At 43.6% G+C, this 19,149-nt stretch overlaps 1 protein-coding gene across 1 annotated transcript; it reads right to left on the bottom strand.

Annotated features, from left to right (window-relative positions):
- Positions 1-1,030: 1,030 nt before the first annotated feature.
- Positions 1,031-13,728, bottom strand: MLKL (mixed lineage kinase domain like pseudokinase). Its single transcript, XM_078357744.1, is given in 7 exon segments — positions 1,031-3,779; positions 3,781-3,812; positions 4,677-4,751; positions 7,715-7,965; positions 7,967-8,174; positions 13,110-13,215; positions 13,457-13,728. Coding segments are annotated over 6 exon segments (768 nt in total). The 5' UTR covers positions 13,153-13,215; positions 13,457-13,728; the 3' UTR covers positions 1,031-3,620.
- Between the last annotated feature and the right edge of the window lie 5,421 nt (positions 13,729-19,149).

A 19,149-nucleotide genomic window follows, 5' to 3' on the forward strand; every position in this document is an offset into this window, starting at 1 on the left:
TCCGAGCTTATAGCTGGAGCTCCTGGAAGCTATTTCATACTCTGGTGCAAGGGTACCAGTCTGGAGTGCAATGGCACGATCTCGGCTCCCTGCAACCTCCACCTCCTGGGTTTAAGTGATTCTCCTGCCTCAGTCTCCAGAGTAGCTGGGATTACAGGCATGCGCCACCATGCCCAGTTAATTTTGTATTTTTAGTAGAGACGAGGTTTCTCCGTGTTGGTCAGGCCAGTCTCAAACCCCTGACCTAAGGTGATCTGCCTGCCTCAGCCTCCCAAAGTGCTGTACGTGGCTTATCCTTATTTTTATTAATCAAAGATACACACCATGGATGGGCACCGTGACTCACACCTGTAATCTCAGCACTTTGGGAGGCGTAGGCAGGCAGATCACTTGAAGCCAGGAGTTTGAGACCAACCTGCCCAACATGGTGAAACCACATCTCTACAAAAAAATACAAAAATTAGCTGAGGCTGGGCGTGGTGGCTCACGCCTGTAATCCCAGCACTTTGGGAAGCTGAGGCAGGTGGATCACCTTAGGTCGGGAGTTTGAGACTGGCCTGACCAACACAGAGAAACCTCGTCTCTACTAAAAATACAAAATTAACTGGGCATGGTGGCGCATGCCTGTAATCCCAGCTACTCTGGAGACTGAGGCAGGAGAATTACTTAAACCCAGGAGGTGGAGGTTGCAGGGAGCCGAGATTGTGCCATTGCACTCCAGACTGGGCAACAAGAGCGAAATTCCCTCTCAAAACAATAAATAAAATAAAATAAAACAAAGATAAGGATGTGTATTAAGTGAAATATTATAACCAAAATTCCTTCCAAAACGTGGGCCTTAAGGAATATGGGCAGGTAAATTATTAAAGAGGATCACTGGAACCACCAACTCAATCCAGTCTGTTCATTTACTCTTAGACTCAAAGCGTAAAGGGGGCTTGTCCAAAGTCTGTCAGAGAATCGGGGCAGGTTCAGAGCCTGCAGAAATCAATTGTATTTCTATCTGCTAGCAATTATCAGTCAAAAGATCAAATTAAAAAATTTTTATTTCCAATAGCAAAAATATAATAAAATACTTAGGAATAAATTTACAAAAAAATTACAAGTCTTACCCTGAAAATTTTGTGCCTAAAATATTGTTGAAAGAATTTGTTTGTTTGTTTGTTTGTTTGTTTGTTTTTTGAGACGGAGTCTCGCTCTTGTTGCCCAGGCTGTAGTGGAATGGCGTGATCTCGGCTCACTGCAACTTCTACCTCCTGAGTTCAAGCAATTCTCCTGCCTCAGCCTCCCAAGTAGCTGGGATTACAGGCACCTGCCATCACACCCAGATAATTTTTGTATTTTTTAATAGAGATGGGCCTTCACCATGTTGGCCAGGCTGGTCTTGAACTCCTGACCTCAGGTGATCCGCCCACCTCAGCCTTCCAAAGTGCTGGGATTACAGGCATGAGCCACTGTGCCCGGCCTGTAAATATATTTAAAGCCATTAAATTGTACATCTTAAATAGGTAAATCTTATGGTATGTAAAATATATCTCAATAAAGCTGTTAAAAATACAGTCTCAATCAAAATCTTGATGCGTATTTTGAGAAGTGTGATAAAACTTTCTTTGATATTTATTTAGCTAAGTCAACCTGAAAAAGAAGAATCAAGAGGAGGAAATTCTTTACCAGATTTTGAAACTTACTGCAAAGTCATATGAAAAAAATAGTAGCAGTGTATTATTGGTACAAAAGCAGACAAATTGATCAGTGGGACAGATTAGAGAGATCAGAGTCAGATCCATGTCTATATAAAAACTTAATATACAATAAATATGGTACCACAAATCAAGAGGGAAAAGACAGACCACTTAATAGATGGTACAGGGAAAACTGACTATGTGGCTAAAAATAAAAGTTGACCCTATATAATATCACTTCCAAAGGTGGATTCCAGTAGGATTAAAACCTAAATATGAAAGATGAACTAAAATTAAGAGAAGAAAATATAGAATGCCTTTAAGATCTAGAGGTGGTGAAGCACACCTCCAGAGCACAAATAAAAAGCTTGCAATATCTAAAGCTGACAAGTGCTTGATTTCCAAAATATGCAAAGATCTACAGACAAGACAAAAGCAGCAATCATGAGGGAAAAATGGGCAGAGGATATGAACAGGCAATTTATGGAAGAGAAAACCCAAATAGCTAAAGCATGTACACAAGGATTTGAATTCATTAGTTAAAAACAGAAATGCAAGTTAAAATAACTACAAGATACTGATCACTTTATAAGGATGAAAATAATTAGAAAGCTGGATAACACTAAGGGTTGGTGAGGTTGCTAATGGAAGTGTAGCCATAGACACTCTATTCTGAAGAGGTGCTTGGTAGTACTTAGTCACTTAATATACATATATCCTATGGCCCATCATTTCCTCTCCTGGTACTAGATCCCAAAGACTTCTCATACAGGTCCCTAAAGGGATACTTAGCATGGCATTTTTTTTTTTTTTTTTGAGACGGAGTTTCGCTCTTGTTAGCTAGGCTGGAGTGCAATGGTGCGATCTTGGCTCACCGCAACCTCCGCCTCCTGGGTTCAGGCAATTCTCCTGCCTCAGCCTCCCGAGTAGCTGAGATTACAGGCACGCGCCACCATGCCCAGCTAATTTTTTTATATCTTAGTAGAGACAGGATTTCACCATGTTGACCAGATGGTCTCGACCTCTTGACCTTGTGATCCACCCGCCTCGGCCTCCCAAAGTGCTGGGATTACAGGCTTGAGCCACCGCGCCCAGCCCAGCATGGCATTTTTTTGGTGGGGAAAAGTTGGAAGTTGACCAGTTTCCATCACCAGAAAAAAAAAAAAGACAAAATATATGGCTTACGGCTGTTATTTCATCTCTTTGGGAAGATAAGGCAGGAGGTGCTTGAGCCGAGGAGTTCCAGACCAGTCTGGACAGCACAGTGGGACCCTGTCTCTACAAAAAATTTAAAAATTGGCTGGGTATGGTGGTGCACACCTGCAGTCCCAGCTACTTGGAAGGCTGAGGTGTGAGGATTGCTGGAGCCCAGGAGGTCAAGGCTGCAATGAGCTATGATCCCACCACTGCATTCCAGTGCACTCCAGCCTGGACAAAAGAGTGCGGCCTTGTCTCAAAAAAAAAAAAAAAAAAATTGGCAAAATGTGGATCTTCACCATGGATGGCAGACAGAAATTAAGGACTCCAAGTATGGAACATGTTCCATGATGTTGAGTGAGAAAAGTGAGGAAAGGAGGCAACATACACGACGTAACTCTATCAGTTGTGAACATGAAAAATGGATGCATACATTTTACAAGAACACAGACAAACAAAACACACTAGAATTACTGTCTGGTGAGGGGATGGGCCACTGGGAAACAGGGTTAAGAGGGAAGTTTTTAAAAAATACATGTATGTGAATAAAGAAGACTCTAGAACTGAAGTGGAAAGATATATTTGTCAAGACTCTGCTCCTTAATAGAATAGTGGAGAGCATGTAATATAACCCTTTGGGGTCCACACTTTCTTATCTAAAAATTGAGACAACACACCTTTCTCTTTGGAGAGTTATAGAGAGTAAGTATTGGTATGCATGAGAGAACTGCATAAAACAACTTACCCAATGCTGTCAGCCTGAGGTTTGTGGAATACTTTGATGGCTACTCGAGCTCTGCGGTATTCTCCTTTATAAAGTGTGCTGACCTTATTTTTGCTTAGCAGAATCCACGGGGATCCTGAAAGCTGCTCCTTCTTGATCTCCTTGACTTGCTCCTGCAGGGATCTCCTGCATGCGTTTTGGTGGTAAATCTGACCTCAGCCCCAGAAGGAAGGAAGACAAAAGAGTCAATGAGCAGAGGAAGGGACACTAAGGGAGGTGGCATCTTTGTGATATAGTGGGGAGCCCTCACCATAAACCAGAGCTGGTCCTGGCTGGGGCTTCTGATGGACTCAGCCCAGAGGAGTGGCTCCAATGCCTCTGAGTGACTGGTAGAGACACAGCTGGACACTTAACAGAAGGTGTCATGCACTTCCTTTTTCTCCTCTTCAAATCCCGCCTGTCCCTCCAGACTTAACCCTCATCCAGACCTGTCTCTCTCATCCTGGAAGTCTATCCCTGTTCCCCAGAGCTTGTCACTTGAGAATCTGGCATCTGGTTTAGTCACTTCAGATCTAGTAGTTAGGGACACAGTTCAAGCTCAGTAACCTTGCTGTTGTGTGTTCACTGTCTGTCTTTCCACGTCCCTCCTCCATCCCATGAGCTCCTGGAAGGCAGTGTCCTCTGCATCTTAGTTTCCTCTTTGCAAGGCCTCTGGCATAAAGCAGATACTCATATTTTGTTGAATAATGAATAAATGGGCATTTTAAATTTGATTTGAATTTTTTCTTGGAAATTCAGCAACTGAACTGAAGCTTTGATGCTATTCATAGAGGTTTTTAAGCACTTTGACAGATGTTAGAAGATATCTTACTGGTCAAGAAGCCCCCTCCAGATGTTATTCCATGGACAGAAGCGGGGGCTGGCCATGAATGGATCCCCAAACCTGTGGGCTGCTTCCACCATCCAGCACAGAAAAACGACAAACGCAGGGGTAGGGGGAGGCTGGGGTCTCACTAAACTGATGACTTCTAGTTTGGGGGCCATCAGAAACAGCAGGGCACATGATAACTTACACTGCCTCAAAGTTTCCTTGATTTCTTTCATGTCGATTTCCAATAGTCTCAATAAAGCGTCTATGTTTTCATTATCTGTGGGAAAAAAGGGTAGTGAATGCTCAAAAATAGAAATTAAAATCACATGCTAATCAAAACTAAAATGCTAATTAAAACTGTTGAGATATCATTTTTTTTTACTTAGTCATTATAGTAGGGATTACTATTGATCACCAATATTCAGATTTCTACTTCTAAACACATAGGAAATGCATTAAAGCATGGCTGGGTGACTTGCTTTTGCTAAGAAATGAAAGAAAAAGATGTCTGTCACTTTCCAGAGGGAGCATTTAATTGACTCTGCACAAGGTTCCAACCTGGCCGCTTTGGAAGTGAGGAAAAGTTTGTGTCAACACCAAAGTGCTATACTATTGAAAGTATCTTGGAAGGAGGACATTCACCTTAGAGAGTCGCCTGGACTTTGCCTAAACGAGAAATAAACTTGTTTCTTTTCTTTTTTCTTTTTTAGCAGAGAGCAATTTATTAGGCAGAGAGAGAAAGGAGTGAGTGAGCTCCCACGCTGCCTGCCATGGGAAGGGAAACTTGTTTCTTTCTTTTTTTTTTTTTAGACAGAGTTTCACTCTTGTCACTCAGGCTGGAGTGCAATGGCACAGTTTCGGCTCACTGTAACCTCTGCCTCCTGGGTTCAAGCAATTCTCCTGCTTCAGTCTCCCGAGTAGCTGGGATTATGGGCATGCGCCACCATGCCCAGCTAATTTTGTATTTTTAGTAGAGATGGGGTTTCTCCATGTCAGTCAGGCTGGTCTCAAACTCCTGACCTCAGGTGATCCTCCCACCTTGGTGTCCCAAAGTGCTGGGATTACAGGTGTGAGCCACTGCACCCAACCTAAACTTATTTCTTTAGAACACTGAGTTGCTGTTGCTTTTTAAACCACAACATAATTGAACCTATCACAATTTATATACTCAGAAACGTGTGAAAATTTATAGCACACTATTTACAGTGGTCAGTCATCCCTGTCTGCCCAGGACTAAGGAGTTCTGGGGACATGAAACCTTGAGTACTAAAAGTGAGAAAGTCTCTTATGGGAAAACTATAGAGAAACAGATAACCTCATGAATTGTCGGTAGGAGTGATATTTATGCAACTTCTACCAACATTTGAAATGCCTCTAGTCTTTGACGCAGTAATTATACCTAGTAATTCCAGTTGTGGGAATTTCTCATAAAGATATCTTGAAATAGGCTGGGTATGGTGGCTCATGCCTGTAATCCTTGCTCTTTGGGAGGCTGAGGCAGGCAGATCACTTGAGGTCAGGAGTTTGAGACCAGCCTGGCCAACATGGTGAAACCCCATCTCCACTAAAAATACAAAAATTAGTTGGGCATGGTGGCATGTGCCTGTAATCTCAGCTACTCGAGTGGCTGAGGCACAAGAATTGCTTGAACCCAGGAAGCAGAGGTTGCAGTGAGCCAAGATCATACCACTCCATTCCAGCCTAGGCAATAGAGTGAGTCTCTGTCTCAAAAAAAGAAAAAAAAATTTCTGGTGATAGATAGTGGTGACTGTTTCAGAACCATCTGAATATACTTGATGCCACTGAATTGGCATCTAAAAATGGTTGAAATGGTAAATTTTACATTATGTATATTTTATCACAAAAAATGGGAAAAAATGATGGGTATATATATTGTGCTATTTTTGTATGTATTTGTATTTGTATCTATTTGTATGCTGCTGGTATGATAATAAAACAAAACTGTATGGTAGATGTCAAGTAGGAAAACAAGCTATAGAACTCTATGGATTTTTTTTTTTTCTTTTTTGAGATGAAGTCTCGCTGTTGTCCAGGCTGGGGTGCAGTGGTACGATCTCAGCTCACTACAACTTCCACCTCCCAGGTTCAAGGGATTCTTCTGCCTCAGCCTCTCAAGTAGCTGGGATTACAGGCATGTGCCACCACGCCCGGATAATTTTTTTTTTTGTATTTTTAGTAGAGGCAGGGTTTCACCATGTTAGTCAGGATGGTCTTGATCTCCTGACCTCATGATCTGCCCGTCTTGTCCTCCCAAAGTGCTGGGATTACAGGCGTGAGCCGTCGTGCCTGGCCAACTCTATGGATATTTACATGGGAGATATTTACATGGGAGGATATTTGAGATTATTTAATGAGAAAAGAAGAAATAAAACAATGTGTTTGGTGTGATGCTGATTGTGTGACAACAACAATAAAATATATATACTTAAATTACCAGAAGGGTATTCAAGAAACTGGTAGATTGTATGATTGTATCTCACATTTTGATAAAGGTTGCACAAATATCCTTCTACCAACAATGGATGAGATTATCGGTTTGTCTATACTTTTTCCATTAGACTTTCTCAGTTTTAGTACAGGAGGTCTCATGTCCTCAGAAAGGGAAACAGGGCCCCCTGAGGTTAAGAAGGGAGATTTACTTCTCATGCTGGCCCCGACGCCCTTTGCTTTGGAGACAGGATCTCGCTCTGTTGCCCAGGCTTCAGTGCAGTGGAATAATCATGGCTCACCACAGCCTTGACCTCTTGGGTGCCTGTAATCCCAGCACTTTGGAAGGCTGAGGCAAGAGGATCACTTGAGGCCAGGAGTTTTCCACCAGCCTGGGCAACATAGCAAGACTCCCTATCTACAAAAAATAAAATAAAAATGAGCTGGGCACAGTGGAAGGTACACCTATACACTCAGCTACTCAGGAGGCTGAGGTGGGAGGATCACTTGAGCCTGAGGCTACGGTGAGCTATGATTGTGCCACTGTCCTCCAGCCCATATGATAGAGGCCCTATCTCAAAAAGCAAAGCAAAACAAAACACCTCCCCAACGCTGGCTTGCCCAAATTTCACCAGCCCCCACCGTATATCTGGGCCAAAGAATGTTAGGGATTTTGAGCTACAAGTGTATTACAACCGCTCAAACTTCATCCTTGCTGCTCCTTTAGTGAATTAAAGTGAGACTAAAATGCGTTCGGCTGCACCTCCACTCCCCACCAAAAACCCAACTTGCCCCTTCTCAGCATCTGGAAGGCTTGTCTGTCTTCAGCTGCATCCTGCTGATCTTCCTGTGCCCAGGACGCTCCTTGGCTTATGTGTGAAACAGACAGGTATTGCTCAACCTGAAGTAACAGCAATAGCTCCTTCCAGACATCATTCAGGTTATTGTTGATGTCTTCGAAGATTATTTTGTCCTGGCTTGCTGTTAGAAACCTCCAAATGCTGGATTTATTGCTGAACTTTTCTATCTCCCTGTCAGCCTCCTAGGGCAGCCTTGAAGCGGTTCATGGCTGTGGTTAACTTCTCAGAGGTTACCCTCCTCTTTCCTTGGTCCTGGAGCATCTCCAGAGACTTGGCCAGGCCTAGGACACGGCTGCCCAGGCGCTGGCACTGTTTCTTGCAGTATTTCATCTCTTCATACTGTTTGTAGATGACCTGGCCTAAGGTGATGATATCCCTCAAATTTTCCAGACCTGGAATAAATGAATGGAATTTGGTGAAATCCCCAAATTTCCTGCATATTCACTATGGCTAAGAAAGAATCAAAGGGATCTGTGATTTAAACGCCTGAAGAGGTCTCTCCACCATTTTAATGAAAGATAGAGATGGTTTGCTGCCCACCAAAATCTGTTCTGCCCTTCCATAATAATAGACTTGTAGCTGAGAAGAGCTGGTACAGCCGGGACTACATCTCCCAGCCTTCCTTGCAGCGTGATGTGGCCATGTGATTATTTCTCACAATGGGGTGTGCGTGCATGTGACCGGCTCTACTTTGGACTCGGGCAGCTTTGCCACCTCCACAAGCTCTCCCTTTGCTGGCTGGATGCTCAGAGTGAAGCGGGCCTAGGGGTGGTGGAGCCCTAAGAAGGGTCCTGGGTCCCTGGATCATCACTTGGCAGAGAGCTGCCCACAGACCTGGAACATCTGCCATGGACTTTTAAGTGATTGAGGAATAAACTTGTATTGCACGTAAACCATTGTATTTTCTGGTCAATAAGTTTACATCCGTTTCGCCTATTACAAATATATCCTGCTAAAGCATAGGGACTTCAGGGGCCAGGCAGTTAATTCAAATGAGTGAAGTGAGCTGGGCTAGGATAATAGTCTTTACTGCCACAGATAAATATGCTTCTGTTTTTCTTAAAACCTAGACTGTCTATCTTTCATTTTTCCAATTTTGACAGAGGCAAGAGTACAAAGATTTATTCGGTTTCTTCCAACAGTCCTTTAAGAAAAATGCAGCTGGGCGAGGTGGTGCCCACTGATAGGAGGAAGAGGCAGGAGGATTCTTGAGGCCAGGAGTTCTAGACCAGTCTGGACAGCAAAGTGAGACCCTTTCTCTAAAAAAATAAAAAATAAAATAAAATATAAAATTGGCCAGGCATGGTGGCTCATACCCGTAATCCCAGCACTTTGGAAGGCTGAGGAGGGCGGATCACTTGTGGTCAGGAGTTGGAAACCAGCCTGGCCAACATGGTGAAACCCTGTCTCTGCCAAAAGTACAAAACTTAGCTGGGTGTGGTGGTGTGTGCCTGTAATCCCAGCTACTCAGAAAGCTAAGCCAGGAGAATTGTTTGAATCTGGGAGGCAGAGGTTGCACCATCTAAATATAGATATATGTTTAAGTTAGCCTGGCATGGTGGCACACACCTGTCGTCTCAGCTACCTGGGAAGTTGAGATAGGAGGGTCCCTTAGTCCAGGAGGCTGAGGCTGCAATGCCAGCTTCTTACTCTCAGCCTCTCTCTCTCTTCTCTGAATGTGAGGAAGCACAGATCCCTGACCTAAAGCTTGGAATGAGGCTAACCTGAGCATGGTAGAATGGAAAGAGAGAAAGAATCTAAGTGCTTGATGACAACACTGAGCCACTGGTTAGAACTGACACTGAACTGTACCCCATCCCCAGCTACAGGTTTCATCAACCAAATAACCTCCCTGATTGTTTAAGACAGTTTGAATCAGGTTTGCTTTATTTGCCACTAAAGCCAATGGAGTTCAGTAATGAATGATGATACTAATGATGACAATAGATCTCTCACCTACTACATCCTAAGTGCTTTGGAACCCCCAGCTCTCCATGGGCATTTTCATTTAACAGATAAAGATACTGGCTTGGGACAGTAGTTCATGCTTGTAATCCCAACATTTTGAGAGGTAGAGGTGGAAGGACTGCTTGAGGCCAGGAGTTAGAGACCAGTGTGGACAACACAGTGAGACCCATCTCTACTAAAAATACAAAAATTAGCTGAATGCGGTAGTACACATCTCTAGCACCAGCTACTCAGGAGGCTGAGGTGGGAGAATCGCTTGAGCCTGGGAGGTCGAGGCTGGAGTGAGCTATGATGATACCACTGCATTCCAGCCTGGGAAACAGAGAGAGACCCTGCCTTGAAAAAACAAACAGGTGAAGATGCTGCAATTCAGGGAGGTCACATTCAAATAATCACAAGGTCATGGAACCAGTTTTCAAAGTATTTAAAATAAAGTTAGGGTCGGGTGTGATGGCTCAAACCTGTAATCCTAGCACTTTGTGAGGCCGAAGCCAGAGGATAGCCTGAGCCTGAGTTCGAGACTAGCCTAGGCAACATGGTAAAACGCTGTCTCCACAAAAAAATACAAAAATTACCTGGGTGTGGTGGTGCCTGCCTCTAGTCCCTGCTACTCTGGAGCCTGAAGAGGGAGAATTGATTGAGCCCGGGAGGTTGAGGCTGCAGTGAGCCATGATTGTGCCACTGACTCCATCCAGCCTGGGCAACAGGATGAGACCCTGTCTCAAAAATACCACCACCACGACCGCCACCAATAACAACAACAACAACAAAAAACAAAGTTAGTGGTTTTTTTAAAAATAGCTCACTGAAATCGGTAGGTTAAGTATTATCACCAGTTTATGGATTAAATAACATCTTGAAGAAAATAATTGGCCTGGAGCCCCAAGATGGCTTTAAAACATGAGTAAGGCACTGGCAGAAGTGAAACTAAATAAATGAGCTATTGATATACTTGGGTTTTTGTAGCCTGAGAGTTATAAGTGATTGGGCAAAGGAGCTAATAGTTATTAGGGCACTCCTACAAAGACGAGCAGATCTCAGACTACCCGGCTATTCCAAGAAGCTAAGACGATAGCTTCCAGGCCGTTTCCTGGGAATTGTGAGGGCAAAGGGTTTTACACTTCCTCTGTTGCACCAGAAACAGAAGCAAATGTGACAATGTCGTTCAAGGAATCTCGCAGATTTCAGCTTCCCAGCTCCAAGCTCCAATTATCTTACTACCAGCCTCATCGGAAAGCCAAATCTCAGCACTAACTAATCAGAAAGGAAAATGGGGAAAATATCCCACCCATGGAAGTGACACACAATTTAAAATAATAAATTATACAGTGGTGGCATGGTATGAAGAAAATTGCAGCCAGCACAGTGGCTCACGCCTCTAATCTCAGCACTTTGCGAGGCCAAGGTGGGTGGATCACCTGAGGTCAGGAGTTCGAGACCAGCCTGGCCAACTTGGTGAAACCCCATCTCTACTAAATATACAAAAATTAGCCGGGCGTGATAGCAGGCATCTGTAATCCCAGCTATTCGGGAGGCTGAGGCAGGAGAATTGCTTGAACCAGGGAGGTGGAGGTTGCACTGAGCCAAGATCTCACCACTGTGCTCCAGCCTAGGTAAAAGAACAAAACTCCATCCAAAAATAGAGAAAGAGAGAGAGAGAGAGAGAGAAAGAAAAGAAAGAAAGGAAGGAAGGAAGGAAGAGAGAGAGAAAGAAGAAAGAAAGAAAAGGAAAATTGCACAAAACAAAGCTTGAAGAAAGAGAATTGTTATGTTTCTGGCTGGGAAGACTAAAACAGACCAACCCAGCAATCCCTCCCAAATGTAAATCCAATTAATGGAGTTCCAATAAAACATCCAATGACATATTTTGGCATTAAAACTAAATGATCTTAAAGTTCATTTGAAACAGGCAATTAGGGATAGCCAGGATTTTAAAAAATAAAGAAAAGGAGACTTGCCTGTATGATATTAAAATATATTAAAAACTGCAAAGCATTGGGAAAAAAGCACTCTACAATAACTGACATTGTTTGAGGGCTTATTAAGTATATGATCTCTAAGGGAAGAAAGGGAATATAAATATATATACACCTAGACTGGGCAATTTGAATTTCTAGGAACTTAGGCTGTAGAAAAGTTTGTGTGTGTAGATAGATGGCTACTAAGATGTTCACTGCAGTGCTATTTATAATATGTAAAACAAACAACTAAGAATGTTCAGGCCTGCTGCGGTGGCTCGCACCTGTAATCCCAGCACTTTGAGAGGGCAAGGTAGGAGGATCCCTTGAGCCCAGGAGTTCCAGATTAGCCTGGGTGACAAAGCAAGACCCTGGCTCTACAAAAAAAAAAAAATAATAATAATTAATTTATTGGGTGTAGTGGTGAACGCCTTGTAGTCCTAGCTACTTGGGAGGATCTGGCAGGAGGATCACTTGAGCCCAGGAGTTCGGAGGCTGCTGTGAGCTATGATTGTGCCACTGCACTGTAGCCTGGGAAACAGATGAACACCCCATATCTAATAATAAGTAAAAAGGGGATTATGTTCATAAGTTACAATGAGAAAACAGGTCATTATTATTATTGTTATTATTATTATTATTATTTGGGGACAGTCTTGCTCTGTTGCCCAGGCTGGAGGGCAGTGGTGAGATCTCGGCTCACTGCAACCTCTGCCTTCCAAGTTGAAGTGATTCTCCTGCCTCAGCCTCCTGAGTAGCTGGGACTAGGAGCGTGTACCACCACGCCCAGCTAATTTTTTCGTGTTTTTAGTAGAGACCAGGTTTCACCGTGTTAGCCAGGATGGTCTTGATCTCCTGACCTCAGGCAATCCACCTGCCTCAGCCTCCCAAAGTGCTGGGATTATAGGATTGAACCACCACGTCTGGTACTATTTTAAAAGTGAAAAATCTTTAAATGGTGATAACAATACAAATTCATTTCTTCCTCCCCTCCAAATAAATAAATAAATTAAGGTTATCAGGCATTTCCTCTCTCTCCTCTCTCTCTCTCTCTCTCTCTCTCTCTCTCTCTCTCTCTCTCTCTCTCTCTCTCTCTCTCCCTGCAAACCTGAAGGCTTCCTTTTTCTAAGTAGACATCAGGTTACATGCTCTGTGCCCCTGCCCTCCATGACCCCCACCGCTGCTGGGCGTCTGGCTTTGGCATAGGGTAGTGCGAGATCCCAGCAGGCGGCTCCACCATCCGAGTCCAGGAAATGAAAACAAATCGGTCCTGAGTTCCAGGAACTCAGACGGGGCCACCCTCATCCACGGTTCTTCCCAATACGGCTCAGGAATCTGGCTGCAGCCCCTCACCCCTCGCCCCTGCCCCCTCCCCGCCTTCCAGAGAGATCCCATGCTCACCTTCACCTCCTCGGAGGCACAGTTCCAAAACGCTCTTTCCCATGCACAATCTGTCCCGTGCACAGTTCCAAAAAGCTGGCTCTTCCGCCTTCTCTCCCACCACCGCCTGCTGCCCAAGGGAGAAGTTTGCGAACGCAAGGCCCACGGGAGTTCCCCTGCGCCCCCTTCCCTGGTGTCCGCGCCCTGCGCTCGGCTGGAGCCACGAGGAGCCCCGATCCCTCCCTGAGGGAAACCCCAGCCGCTTTCTAGGCAGCTGGGAGCCACGGCCCCTCCATTCCTCCTGCTCTGCTCCTGTCCTTTCCACACTCTCCCTACCTTCCCCAAAGTCACTCGTGTCTACAGCGTACCCAGTGCCAGGCCTTCTCTCAGTGCTGGGGATTCAGAATAGAGTCCAGGGAACTGTTACAATCAGGTCACAGCGTGGGAAGGCTGTGGGAAGGACTGCAAGTGGAGGGAAGGAAGGACCGCAAGTGGAGGGAAGGACCGCAAGTGGAGGGAAGGACCGCAAGTGGAGGGAAGGACCGCAAGTGGAGGGAAGGACCGCAAGTGGAGGGAAGGACCGCAAGTTGGAGAGGAGCTTCTGGTTTTGCTTCTCCGTGCTGGATAATATTGGCGGGGTGGGGAGGATGTAACGAAAGACACCAAAGTAGGAAAGAAATCACTTCCTCCTCGAAGGTCATTACGGAACATCCTGTTATAGGAGAGTTAGGTTTTCTTAAGGTTAGCTACATCTTCAGCCAGGAAGTCTAAGTAACGGCACGCATTTACTCAACAGACTATCTGCCTCTGAAAGAACAGAACTAGGGCCGGGCGCCAGTGGAGACCCCGTAGGGAGGTCTGGAACGTGAAGCTCTGGAACAAGAGGTAGCTTCCTTTCTGCTCAGGGCAATCCTTCCAGACGAGGAGGAAGCTGTGTGAGCCTTCAGCTGTCAACACTCAGAGCAGCCGCAAGGATGGATATACTGATCTGCTATAAACAAACTCATACAGTGTTTAACCTTCTGGAATTTTTGTTTGTTTGTTTGTTTTTACTGTCCCACCATCAATGTACAAGACATTCACTTTCTCTGCATGCTCAGCATTTTGTTTTGTCCCTGTTAGAATTTTTAGCTTTTCTAACAGGTGTATAGTGACAGCTCATAATGCTTTTCTGTTTTGAGATGCAGTCCACTCTGTTGCTCAGGCTGGAGTGCAGTGGTGTGATCTCAGTTCACTGCAACCTCCACCTCCCAGGTTCAAGTGATTCTCTAGCCTCAGCCTCACAAGTAGCTGGGACTACAGGTGTGTGCCACCACACATATCTAATTTTTTTTTTGAGATGGAGTCTCTCTCTGTCACCCAGGCTGGAGTGCAGTGGCACGATCTCGGCTCACAGCAACCTCTGCATCCTGGGTTCAAGCAATTCTCCTGCCTCAGCCTCCCAAGTAGCTGGGATTACAGGACGTGCCACCACGCCCGGCTATTTTTATATTTTTAGTATAGATGGGGTTTCACCATGTTGGTCAGGCTGGTTTTGAACTCTTGACCTTGTGATCCACCTGCCTTGGCCTCCCAAAATGCTGGGTTACAGGAGTGAGTCACTGCACCTGGCCTAATTTTTGAATTTTAGGCAGGGTTTCGTCATATTGGCCAGACTGGCTTAGATAAATGAGTAATCATATAAAATATATAGTAATTAACCCAAATATTTTTTTGCTTATATATATATATATACACACACATACATACATATACACACACACACATATACATATATTTTATATGAGCACTCATTTACCTAAGCCAATTTCTTTTTTCTTTTTTTTTTTGAGATGGTATTTTGCTCTTATTGCCCAGGCGCAATCCTGGCTCACTGCAATTCTCCTGCTTCAGCCTCCTGAGCAGCTGGGATTATAGGCACCCGCCATGACTCCTGGTTAATTTTTGTATTTTTAGTAGAGACAGGGTTTCACAACGTTGGCCAGGCTGGTCTCAAACTCCTGACCTCAGGTGATCCACCTGCCTCAGTCTCCCAAAGTGCTGGGATTACAGGCGTGAGCCACCACATCTGGCCAGTGAATAGAATTTCTAAACGAATTTCTGACTATGCCAGATTTCACCACCTAGACACAACACACAAAGTAATAGACATGCATATGCATAAGCACATCTAAACATACGCACACACACACAAAGATCTTATAGCTTTCATCTTAGAATTTTAGTCATGAGACGGTAATTCAAACTCACTGGTTTCTCATAGACAGTTTAATCCAAATTCTTTTTCTGACAAAATTGGGATCTGTTCACATCACTAAACTTTACTGAAAACTGTTTTACCCAAAACTCTGGGTAAAGCAGTATTCATGACAGTTTATAATAATAATAATAATAACAATAAAACCCTTTCCTCCCTTTCTTCCTTTTTTAAGTTTCAAATGAGTTTAGGGTTAAAATTTTAATGTTTACATTTTAACTAGGATTAGCTGTATTGTATAAGCAAAAGAATATCTCCAAGAAGCCTTGAATCCATCTTTTGCTTGCTGGTCTGGTTTGTTTGACTAGTTAATGCAGACGGAGAAGGATTTTAGCAGGCTTATTTTTATTTTTTTATTTTGGGGGCATTAATCTGCCAAGAAGGTTTTTTTTTTTCTTTTTCTTCCTGGCCTCTATGTGGCAGACAAGGTGATTTTTTTTTTTTTTTTTTTTTTGAGATGGAGTCTTGCTCTGTTGCCCAGGCTGGAGTGTAGTGGCATAATCTTGGCTCACTGCAGCCTCTGTCTCCCGGGTTCCAGTGATTCTCCTGCCTCAGCCTCCTGAGTAGCTGGGATTACAGGTGTGCACCACCACACCCAGCTAATTTTTGTATTTTGAATAGAGATGGGGTTTTGCCACATTGGCCAGGCTGGTCTCAAACTCCTGACCTCAGGTCATCTGCCCACCTTGGCCTCCCAAAGTGCAGGGATTACAGGCGTGAGCCACGGTGCCTGGCCTATGGCAAAATTTTTATGCTGGACAGATATATCCTATATTCTTAATCTGAACTCAGTATTTTGACTTGTTTGATCTAATAGCCTTTTATAAGCTTTTATCTATTCTTTCCTTTTAAAGAATTATTGGTCAGGCAAACCTAAATTTATACTTTCAAAAAATTTCTAAGTTGTTGGTGTCAGTGGATTTGTTGTAACTTGTTAGTTTATTTTATTTTTATTTTTGTTGTTGTCGTAACTTGTAAAGCCACTAATTTGAAAGGTTTTAAGACATTAAAAAAAAAATCTTGGCTGAAATGCCATAAGCAGTGAGTTTTATCTCATCACCTGTAAAAAAGTGAGCAGATTTCAAGTAATTGGAGAAAAAATGGAGATAGAAAACTTAGAAGGCTCTACAAGTTGTAGGGTTTTTTTTTTTTTTTTTTTTTTTGGAGAGTTTGAATAACGACCATTTGGACTGTGAATCTTCCCTAATATAATTATTTTGCCCTTCAATTTAAAGATGTGCAGAGAACAGGCTGTAAAAAGTGTCTGGCTAGAATCCCAGTAAACTTGGTGCACCCTAATGTTTGAGAATCCCATTCCATTTCTTATTAATCCCTCAAGAGCAAAGACAATCCTATAAATTCTGTCAGAGACGGTCAGATGTTTGGACTGACACTTTAAATGATAGTGACTGCCATAGTGGTTTTTGGTTAGCCACTCTGTATCTACCATTTGGAATGTTTATTTTCACTTTCAGAAGGTTTTTAGAAATAAGCAAAAGAGCCAAATTAGGCATAACCAAAATAAGACCAAGAAAAGACTCTTTTTGTACAAATTTTAACCCACACATGCAGATCATACACATTATTAAATCAGACATGCAGGCTGGGTATGATGGCTCATGCCTGAAATCCTATCAATTTAGGAGGCTGAGGTGGGCAGATCCCTTGAGGCCAGGAGTTTGAGACCAGCCTGGGCAACATGGTGAAATCCTGTCTCCACAAAAAATACAAAAATAATTAGCTGGGCATGTTGGCATGCACCTGTGGTCCCAGCTACTCTGGAGGCTGAGGTGGAAGGATCACCTGAGCCCAGGGAGACTGAGGTTGTGGTGAGCTGTGATCGCACCACTGCATCCCAGCCTGGATGACAGCGTGAGATGCTGTCTCCTAAATAAATAAGACATGGAGACCCAAAGTGAATTCACCAGAAGAGATGTGCCTTATAGATAGAGTGAAAGTTCTGTAGAAATCGGAGCACTCACCTCAGAAAGACACTGGTCTTTATACCAGAAAAGACAAAAAGTATTTTATCATTCCAGAAGAGATGTAAAGATAGCCTTAAAACCAAACTGATCCAGAATTATATATATATATATATATATATATATTTTTTTTTTTTTTTGAGATGAAGTCTCACTCTGTCACTCAGGCTGGAGTGCAGTGGCGTGATCTCAGCTCACTACAATCTCTGTCTCCTAGGTTCAAGTGCTTCTCCAGCCTCAGCCTCCTGAGTAGCTGGGATTACAGACATGTACCACCACATCTGGCTATTTTATTTGTATTTTTAGTAAAGACTGGGTTTCACTTGTTGGTCAAGCTGGTCTCAAACTCCTGACCTCAAATGATCTGCCCACCTCTGCCTCCCAAAGTCTTGGGATTACAGGCGTGAGCCACTGCACCTAGCTCAGAATAATATTTTAAAGATTTCCACTGAAAAGAGGGAGGCTTGGACTAAGAGAAGACTTATCAGGGCAGAAAAGGTGAGCTGTGAGAGCAGAGAGCTCAAAAGTTTCAAGTAAGCACTGCGCACTTGTTCCAAGAACTGCTGATTCTTCTGATAGTGATTTTTCTTCAGCTCCCACATCTGACACCATTTATGTCAAACTAAATAACAAACAGAGAGGCTCTCTGAAGGAAAAAGATATATATTCAGAAGTAGGGCATTATGATGGCAATATGCGTGCTATAGTAAACTGTGTGTATATCCTGTAAGGTAAAGAAAGACAACAGTTTTTAAAGAAAAAACTAGGAGGACTGCATAATTGTTTTGAGATAATTATCCTTGGCTACAAAGTCTGAGTTTGGACAGGCAGTTGCTGAGCATATGTCTTCGCAGAAATACTTTTTGTGTAAAACTGCAATGGCCTTCATGCATTGATCTGGCTTTTTCAGTCTTTTTTTTTTTTTAAGACAGAGTTTCCGTCATCCAGGCTGGAGTGCAGTGGTGCAATCTCAGCTCTCTGCAACCTCCATCTCCAGGGTTTAAGTGATTTTCCCATCTCAGCCTCCCAAGTAGCAGGGACTACTTGGTGCATGCCACCACACCTGGCTAATTTTTGTCATTTTAGTAGATACAGGGTTTCACCATGTTGGCCAGGCTGGTCTCAAACTCCTGAGCTCAAGGAATCCACCCACCTCAGCCTTCCAAAGCCCTGGGATTACAGGTGTGAGGCACCACACCCAGCTTGTTCCAGCCTTTTGTGATCATGTTTGTTATCAGGCATATAAGCATGAGAGCCCTCTCTTCATAGCTTATATTCGTTTGTCTTCACACTGCTATGAAGAATTACCTAAGACTGGGTAATTACAAATAAAAGAGGTTTAATTGACTCATGGTTTCACAGGCTTAGGAGGCCTCAGGAAACTTACAATCATGGTGGGAGGGTAAGCAAACATGTCCTTTTTCACATAGTGGCAGGAGAGAGAAGTGCCAGCAGGGGAAATGCCAAATGCTTATAAAACCATCAGATCTCATGAAACTTACTCATTATCATGAGAACATCAGGGAGGAACTGCCCTCAGGATCTAATCACCTCCCACGAGGTCTCTCCTTCAACACAAGTGGATTACAATTACTGAATAGTTTTGACCAAAATGCTAACAGTGATATGGACAATGAAGTCCAGGCTGAGGTGGTCTAGGATGGAGATGAGGAACTTCGTGGGAACTAGAATAAAGGTAACTCTTGCTATGTTTAAGCAAAGGGACTGGGGGTATTTTGCCCCTGCCCTGGAGATGTGGAAATTTGAACTTGAGAAAGATGATCTAGAGGATGTGGCAGAAGAAATTTCTAAGTAGCAAAAC

Source organism: Callithrix jacchus, chromosome 20, assembly GCF_049354715.1.
Source record: "Callithrix jacchus isolate 240 chromosome 20, calJac240_pri, whole genome shotgun sequence".
Lineage (NCBI taxonomy): Eukaryota > Metazoa > Chordata > Mammalia > Primates > Cebidae > Callithrix > Callithrix jacchus.